General features: G+C 43.1%; 1 protein-coding gene across 5 annotated transcripts in view; it reads right to left on the reverse strand.

Moving 5' to 3' along the window:
• Positions 1–8698, reverse strand: part of abcc8 (ATP-binding cassette, sub-family C (CFTR/MRP), member 8) — a 44297-nt gene extending 35599 nt beyond the window's left edge. For 3 of the 5 annotated variants that reach the window (XM_053886028.1, XM_053886026.1, XM_053886031.1), the window contains exons 1-4: positions 8377–8698; positions 4668–4830; positions 2761–2902; positions 1728–1849 (exon numbers count right to left, since the gene is read on the reverse strand). In XM_053886028.1, coding sequence (XP_053742003.1) covers positions 1728–1849; positions 2761–2902; positions 4668–4830; positions 8377–8400 — 451 coding nt within the window. In that variant the 5' untranslated portion in view covers positions 8401–8698. Of the gene's footprint in view, positions 1–1727; positions 1850–2760; positions 2903–4667; positions 5237–8376 lie in introns of all 5 variants that reach the window. The other 2 variants (XM_053886027.1, XM_053886029.1) reach the window with 2 other exon arrangements.
• Between the last annotated feature and the right edge of the window lie 399 nt (positions 8699–9097).

A 9097-nucleotide genomic window follows, 5' to 3' on the forward strand; every position in this document is an offset into this window, starting at 1 on the left:
TGAGATGAGGAAAACAGGCCGAGCAGGGGTTGGGTCTCATTACAATTCAGCCTTTTATTTTTTATGACCAACGATTGCACACGCGCTGGAAAAGAGCTTCACCGCATTATTGATGACTACAAAAATATAGCTATTAAGTGTACGAACAGTGAGAAGAGCGGCTCAATACATGTGCAGACTCAGCTGCGACGATGACAGAATGAATGAAGCAGAATGTTATTGGCGTCTTCGTGAGTGGATCGCAGTTAAGTAGTGGCTGTGACGGATGATAGTGCCTAAATGGGAAGTTAAACACCGAAAAGGTAATGAAGCATGAGTCAAGGGAAACACGCTTTAATCCTGAGCAGCCACCGCGCCATTACTGAAGTCACCCACAGGGCCTGAGGGGATCTGTGTCACGCATGGCGTGCAGCACCATATAAGAATATAAGGACGGAAACAAAGGGAAACATTCGACCAATTCAATTAGAATTTTTTTTTTTAATGGTTTGACCTTTACTTACTACACAAGGACACATCGCTCAAGTATTTACAGTCTAAATACAATCTGTTCCACTTATTCATTGAGAAAAACACTTTCAATACCACTTCATCAGTTGCTACAGTTGACCTCATCTACAGCTACCCTTTGATCTGCTTATGTTGTGCCTGAAAGTCCGTGCCACAGATGCACACTAAAAATGATCAACACAAAAATCTGATGGGGGAAAGGAAACGGCTCTTCAGAGGCTGGTCCTAATCTTAATCTGATCAAATGTTCATGGGATTAGATTGTATTAGATTGCCTCCATGAAAGATGCAGCGTCTGAGAACCAGACGTGAAGTTGCCAGAAATGTAAACACCATTAAAAATACAGTGGGACCTCGGTTCTCGACCACAATCCGTTCCAGACGACCGTTCGAGAAGTGATTTCTGAATCGATTTTTCCCGTTACAATGAATGGAAAAAGAAACAATGCGTTCCAAGCCTTAAAAGAGGCTTTTGTAGGAGTGAATGTAGAGTGTCTGCTGCAGGTGTGCTGTTCCTCTATGTGTGTGGCCGCTGCATGTGGGAGGGGTTGCCGAGTGAGTGACGTCTCTCCAGAAGTGAAGAGGTGCCCGGTGCGTGTCCAGCTCTGAATGTGCGCTTCTGTGCAGTTTGGCTGTGACAAAGTCATAAACCAAGTCACGCTCTGTCCCAGACTCGCCTCATCCCTGTCCCAGCTCCAGCCCACAACAGGACATCAAACCCTGGAGTGAGCGCTCTGGAGGTGTGGAGAGAGAGCACCTCCCCTGTGACACTCTACCACGGTCCAGTGTGGAGACAGGAAAGGTTTTACACCTCAATATGAAGAAAAAACAGTCAGTAAATGTAGCTAACGGGACACGTCTGCATACAGAGGCTGCGTTATATACAATAACAAAGCATGTCGTGGGTCAGTTGATTGGTCCGCACATGTTTTTTCTGACTTTTTTCGGGGGCGTTCAAGTTCTGGATTTATATTCGAAATCGGAAGCAAAAAAATCTCAAAATTTTTGTTCAAACTCCGATTTGTTCGGAAGTCCGGGAAGTTCGAAAACCGAGGTACCACTGTAACTGGAAACCCACAGTCAAGCAAAGCACAACGTATGTAGCTTTTTTTTTAAAAGTGGGTCAAAACAAACAAAATTTCTATTTCAAATGTGATATAACCTTTGTTCGAGGATCATATTTAGCTTTAAAACCATTCTTAGAGCATGGACTGTACCTAGTAGCAGTTTGGGGAAGTTGGAGGTCTCGATGTTGTGATAGTAGATAATAGAAGTGATGCCCGCCATGAAAGCCAGTCCTGCAGGCATGTACAGGTGAAGATGGAGAGACTGGCTGAACCTGTGGATGAAAGTCAAACAGAGGTGAGGGCTAAGCCAATACATTACTGTAACTAGAGCTGTTCTGTAGATCACACTCTCCACTGCAGGTTTTTTTTTTGTCATGACAGCCAGTAGCATTCAGTCACTGACCCCTTTGGAATCAATGTGGACGTGAAAATTTAGACTGGGACAAAAGGGAGTCACAAACAATGAGCCTATATTTGGACGGTCCTTCAATATGCATGTTTGACTCGTCCTCATGTCAGGGCCAAACACTTGTCTGTGGGAGGCATGTGAGAAAGATGCCTTTCAGATTTTTCTCTATGTATCTGCTGCAAATGATGGCACAGAAAACGTCAGATATCGGAGTGTAATGAAACAGGATAGAGGAGCTTCTAAGAAACGTGTGAGTGAAGATACAAAATCAATCCAGCTGTGACACCTCTTGAAGTGTGAACACTGTGACTGGCAGTTGTGCTTTCAGCAAATGACATTTGCCAGGGAGAATAGTCAACCACACAATGCCCAAATGTTTCTCCCAGCAATCCTGTGCCTCCATTGTCAGCAACGGATTTCTCATCAGACCAAACTGGCAGTATCACTTGGAAAATGTAGTAGCACATCATAACACATCTGTGCAGCAGATTATAAAGCCAGCTCTCTGTTTGAACAACGTGAAGTTCTTTATGACAACATATTATACAATGATCCACAAATCCAACTTGGATTCTATTCAAATCCAACACAATTTGAAGAGAAATCCAACTAAAAATAACATTCAACATATCAATGTAAATTCAGTTTTAACTGGATAAATAAATGAATACAGGAATGCAACATGAAGTCAGTGCATGAATCAATACGTTTGTGTTACGGCAGTGCAGGTTAACACGAAGCTCAACAAGACTTGACAGTCAGTGCGACCCATACCCGTCAGAGACGATGCCCTCTGCAATTTCACAGACCAGGATGAACAGCAGGACAAAGGTGAGGAGCCAACGGAGGTTGTGTCCAGGGAAATGAAGCCAGGTACTGTGGTGGATATGGACCTTGGAACTCTGGCTGCCCCAGCCTCACACAGGAAACACATTGAAAGAAAATATCAAACGTTTGGCTTTAATAATGTCATGAGGTCTGAACACTTTACAATCACGAGTTGCATTTGAGCAGTGTGTTTACAGCTATCCTTGTCAGTGACCTTGACTAGTGCTCCCTTCTCCCATTATAGCCTTGACTGGCAAAGTGCTGGCGCACTCATATTAGAGTGTGATGGTTCCCACTAGATAGAGCAAAGAGCTGATCCAGCATAGATGTTTTGGCAGCCGACTGTTTTTTTTAAGACACTGAATACCGCAAGGAAAAGAAAAATATTTATTTTAAGATCAACTGCTTTCAGGCGCCTCTTTTAAAGTCAGTGAGGAATGTCAACCAGAAGATTTAGAACCACAAGAAGCTGGTCAATTTTTAATGGTTGGTCTGCATTACGGAGCAGCAGATCTTAAATGATGAAAGGTACTTTTGCGTCTTGTACAGACTCATAAAGCAGCCCGAGAGAGATGACAACAGCCGCAGGAAAGGTTTGTGTGCCGCATGCTAACATGACTGTTTGTCAAAACACTGGGAAAAGAGAGAACCATTTTAATCTTCAGACATTTGTCTTCAGTTAAAATCGATGCTGCACAAGGTGACAGGAGGCAGAGGACTTTTTCTAACAGTGCTTTTTTTGGTTACCTCCAGAGGGAGAGATTTGGGGTGCTCATATTTTCACATATTTTTATTCAAGTATCACACTGTTATGAAAGAAATAAAGACAGGAAGTTCAATTGACAGTCTTTAACTCCCTAGTTATCAGTCCAAAAGAAACTCTCTCGTGGCTCTACTCTGAGTCTCTGCAGGATGACAGCACTTCACTTCACGCATTCCAAGGCAATGCCAGCCAACTTTTCAAAAAGGGAAATAAGTTTCAGCAAACAAGAAAAAATTAAGCGGCAGATTGCACTTGGATGCGTGTGGTCAGGAAGAATTTGAACTATTTCAGGCAATATCGGTAAGAAAAAATAGAAAAGAAGCTTGTCTACAAACGTGACAATTTCCTTTTAACTTTCTCAGACACATTTGGCAGCAGGAGCCGAGAGTATGTGTCAAACTGAGGCTGGGGTCTGACAATGTGCTCTGTCTGAGAAAAAGTCATTTCCTGCTTTGGGAATAAAAGCCCACACATGCAGGACACACAAACACTGACAAAACAGTGTTGGGGCCGGAGCATGTTTACATGAAACTGTCGCCGAGACCGTGTGCTGGAACGCAGGTCCGGTCTGTCACACATGGATGATGATGATGATGATGATGATGATGATGATGCTAAAGCCTTGGCCAACTGCCAGGTAGGAGAGCTAAGGATGCAGAACCGTTCCCCAGAAATGTTGTAAATGTTAGATCACTTAGTGGTGTTGTTTATCTGTAGCTGGCTATGAGACATAAAAGTCAGTTTAAACACAGGAAGATACCGTCACGCTAATATGAACAAAGCATATACAGAAGTTTCTCAAATCTAAATATCTATCTCTCAGCTTCCTGAAGCAGTGATGAATGAAATGAACAAATTCAAGGAGACATTTATTTAGGAGCCCTAAAACAACTGTTATCAAAACAACCATTAGTCTATTTTTGCACACTATTTGCCTACAGGGAAGCTGCTGGGAAGTTTTCTAATTTCCTTAAATGTGCTCATCAGTCGGAAGGACACATGGTCAGTGTCACTATCAGTCTTCCTTCACATGGACTTCACATGGTGTGTGTGTATGTTGTCATTGATCGTACCTCCCGGCAACACTCACCGATGAAGAGGATGGGGAAGGTGATGAAAAGGAGGAAGATATGTGGCACCACATTGAGCGCGTCCAAGAAGCAACCGTTGTTGAGAACTCCACCGTCCACATTGTAGGCTAAAGAGTTATTCTCATTCCCACAGAACGCCAAGGACATGGTGGAACCGGGACTCTGCAGGGAACCGGACAGATGAAGGAGAGGAAGCGGAGGAGAGGGAAGAAGGAGGGACCACAGGGAGAGACAGACAGACAAGAAAAAAATGTATGAAACGTCTCTCAGAGCATGGTGAGTTCTCCAATGGCTGCCTCAGTAGATTCCGGTCATAATGTTTGTCCCTCTTTCAATCCAAAATTACATCCAAAGAGGTCACGATAAAGTGGTGGGTCAGAAGCAGAAACGGTCTGGTGCATCCACAGCAGCTCCCTCTTGTCTAAGCAGCTTTCCTGGCCATGTTTCTGAGACAGATCTGCATCCCGTCGGTCTGGAGAGTGCAAACATCCTCTAAAACTGAGGATTCACTTGTGCTCAGTCCTGCACCGCTCCTCCGGAATGCCTTCGCTCACAACGTCTCACATCGCTGAAACACACACACACAGCGGCTAAGACCGCGGCATTCTGCAGTGCACCTGCTATTCCTGTCTCTGTGCAAAGCAGAGCTCGACCTTGGATGGTGAGAGCAGAGTGTGTGTGTGGAGCTGGAGGACTGAGGAACTAAGGTAGGAGGGTGACAAAGAGAGCGAGAGAGAGAGAGCGGGACCGATGAACAAAAGAGAGGGAGGATAGCAGGGGAATACAGGCGATGAATGAGTGATGCATACGTCACAGAGGAACGTGTGAAGCATGAGCAAGTGCAGTAATCTAAATCAAAACAGCCCATTTCCAGCACTTACAGCACGGTTCCTTGTGTATAATCGTGCATTATTCATTTGTCTACATTCAGACCGAGGTTAAGTATTGGACTGCAAGTAGAAAATATACAACGTGAATGCCAGTGTGTGTGTCTTGTCACAGGGAACGCCACTGAAGCCAAATAGTGAATGACTTGTTTAGAGGATTCAGAGCCACATGAACTGGATTTAGATAATCCAGGCATCAACAGGATCACATTTTGATAGTGCATAATGTGATTTATAGAGAACACATTGCATGCTGGGAAAAATACCAGGCTCAAATGTTTATGTCCAGGGGTAATATCAAATGATACTGACAGTGATTGAGCTGAATCTGCATCGTGGTAAAGCGTGTACATGACTAAGTATGGCGCAGCGCTAAATTCTGATAAAGGCGGTCACAACACAAATGAAATTCACAGTTATAAATCTTAAATTTCACAAGATTCCACATGTGCTCGCTTCTATTTCCACCTTTCTGGTGAGTAATGGTGGTTTGCCCATGATGACAAGATGGTAACTAGAGGGAAAAAAACACAGTATATATATATATATATATATATATATATATATATATATATATATATATATATATATATATATATATATATATATATATATATATATATATATATATAATAAAGGTTTTTGTGTCTGCTGGTTCACAATCCTTGTTCATATCCCTTCTGCTCCAAAATGTGAAAATTGTACATAGTTTTAAGTGAATCTTGAATAATAATATTGGCTTTGCACATATTCATGACCATTGATTCTCTTTTTGCAGAGCATCTAATTTAAAAAATACAATTATAAATACGTAGCTGTAAGTGAGTAGTTGCTAACGGCTAGCTCCAGACAATTTTCGTGTTTTGTTCTTCGTTTCAACAAACATTGTTGCTCTATTCAGTTTTATTCAATAGAATTAAGGCAACAATTTAGTGACTAAATGGCTAAATGCAAACAAAAACGAAAACAAAAAATTCACATACCAACACAATACGGCGCCATCTTGCAGATTAAAGGGGCGGAGCTTACTGCACCTCAGTCTCGGAAAATTAATATTTCTTTAATTCTCCAGTATTTAGAAGGGAAAATCAAATTCAAACGTCAGAATAATGTGACACAGAGAAACAATACAGTCAGTTATCAGTGCCATGATTCACACTGAGCCATCTACTCCTCTGCTCCAGTCAATAAAGACGAGAGCCCTCATTCAAAAAGCTTGATGTTTTATTCCCTTTTTGGAGACCACTTCACTTCTCATCTCTGTTTTTCTTTAAGGTTGTTCACTGCCATATCGCACTAAAACTATTCATCCAAAGATAAAAACTCAGTTTTAGAGCACTTTACATTCTAAACATTTACACTGCAAACTGATCATCCTGGTTATTTTTACTAGTTTTGGTGACTCACAAAAAGGGGTTTCCACAGCAGAATGCGTGAACAGCTCTTGCTGTTTGTGGGTTATTTATTTATTTATTACTTCTAATATTGTTTATTTTATTGTTTATGTACACTGCCTGGCCAAAAAAAAAAGTCGCCACCTGGATTTAACTAAGCAAATAGGTCTGGGGTTGCTGCAGTTGGTCAGGTCTAGGTTCAGCAACATCATGTGCTCAAAGAATGAGGTCAGCTGACTACCTGAATATACTGAATGGCCAGGTGATTCCATCAATGGATTTTTTTTTCCCCCGATGGCATATTCCAAGGTGACAATGTCAATGAAATTGTGAAAGACTGGCTCAGGGAGCATGAGACATCATTTTCACATGGATTGGCCACCACAGAGTCCAGACCTGAACCCCATTGAGAATCTTTGGGATGTGCTGGAGAAAGCTTTGAGCAGCGCTCAGACTCTACCATCACCAAGGCAAGATCTTGGTTAAAAATGAATGCAACACTGGATGGAAATAAATCTTGTGACACTGCAGAAGCTTATCGACACAATGCCATGGCGAATGCGTGCTGTAAAGCTAAAGGCGGTCCAGCGAAATATTAAGAGTGTATGACCCTTTTTTTTTGTGACGACTTTTTTTTTTGGCCTGGCAGTGTATTATTGTTATTGTCACGTTTTGTTCATTATTGCAGGTTATTTCAAAGCACTTTCCCAGTTGGTGGGATCATCACCGACCTACTGTATGGAGCACCTTCTCGCAGGTGACACTTCACCTGCTCATTCACTCCGCTGACCTCATTGGTTCCTCGTCTTCATCCTTCTTCTCCAGGTGAGTCACGGGTAACAAGACAATACGCAGCCAATGAGCTGAATTACATGGCTGTTTCATGTTAGACCCACATGTCAGAGCACATTTCCCTGCCGACCCTTCACTGACACACACTGATGAAGTGGCCTATATCAGAGATGAGCCCCATCCATCGACTGATTGCTGAAGAGGGTCACGATGGAGAAAGAGGGCAAATGCTATTTGGTGTCGAACGGAAAAGGAAGACATGGCAAGTATATGGGAGAAGTGTAAACATCCAGACACTGTGTACAGCCACCTAATGGTCCTGGTTCAGTCTGAACATACACTGCAATATTTACGTTTACAATGAGGTGAAAACGTGGTCGAATATCGAGTGATATCATTGTGAATTTAAAGGAAAGAATAGCTCGTTTAGCTCTGGCCTTTGTTGTTAAACACAAATCCATCAACAAGTCAGAATCTTTATTACAATGCAGTGATGTATAGTGCCATTACAGCGCACACGGGCAGCGCTGGTCCGTGTTCCTGAGTCTCTTGCAGTGAAATATGACGCCCGCAAGGCTTCTCCCTTAACACCCGAGGATCATTTGTTAATGCATATTCTCCGCTGAGAAACTCACCGGTTTATATCGTGAGATCATCATGACGTGTCACGTCCGTCGCTTGGACTTAACCGGACCCCGAATCCGCGACTCTCATCTGCTCCTCCTCTTGATCCAGGTGGCGCCAGGAGCAGCGGCGCTGTCCGCGGTGCTGAACCCGGGTCCGAGGGGAGACAAGGGGGCCGAACTTACGCACAAGTCCACCCACGTCTATCCCCATATAGTGATCACGGAAAAGAAAAGAAAAAAAACGGGGAGTGGAGGGGTCAGTAAACACTCCACAGCGGTCGATTCCACGCTCAAACTCGCGGCACAAGTCACGTATACAACCCAGCGCACGCTGTGGTTATGTAACAGCGTGGAGTAGGAGACGTTACATGATGGGCTGCTCCACTTTCTGCCCACGACTCCCACTTCTACCCCGCTGTCCTCAAAATGGAGATTAACTGTGATGAAAATAAGCCGAAACTGAGGCTGAAGTGGTAGTTTTTTTGTGTCCTTTTTACCAAGGAGCGCTGTTGCCCCCTATGGGAGGAATCCTTATCAGATGCCACAACAAATGTCACTTCAGTTGTTCTAAATGAATAGTTCAAAGTCGTGGGAAATACAGGATGATAGAAAAAGGAAAAGGACAGTGTCAGAGGAAGTTGTTTGTCTCTCATAGTGCGTACTGAAATATACAAGTCGACATTTTTTCTACATTTTTTTCCACAAAAGCAACACAGATCTTTCAGTCTCA

Source organism: Synchiropus splendidus, chromosome 14, assembly GCF_027744825.2.
Source record: "Synchiropus splendidus isolate RoL2022-P1 chromosome 14, RoL_Sspl_1.0, whole genome shotgun sequence".
Classification (NCBI taxonomy): Eukaryota; Metazoa; Chordata; class Actinopteri; order Syngnathiformes; family Callionymidae; genus Synchiropus; species Synchiropus splendidus.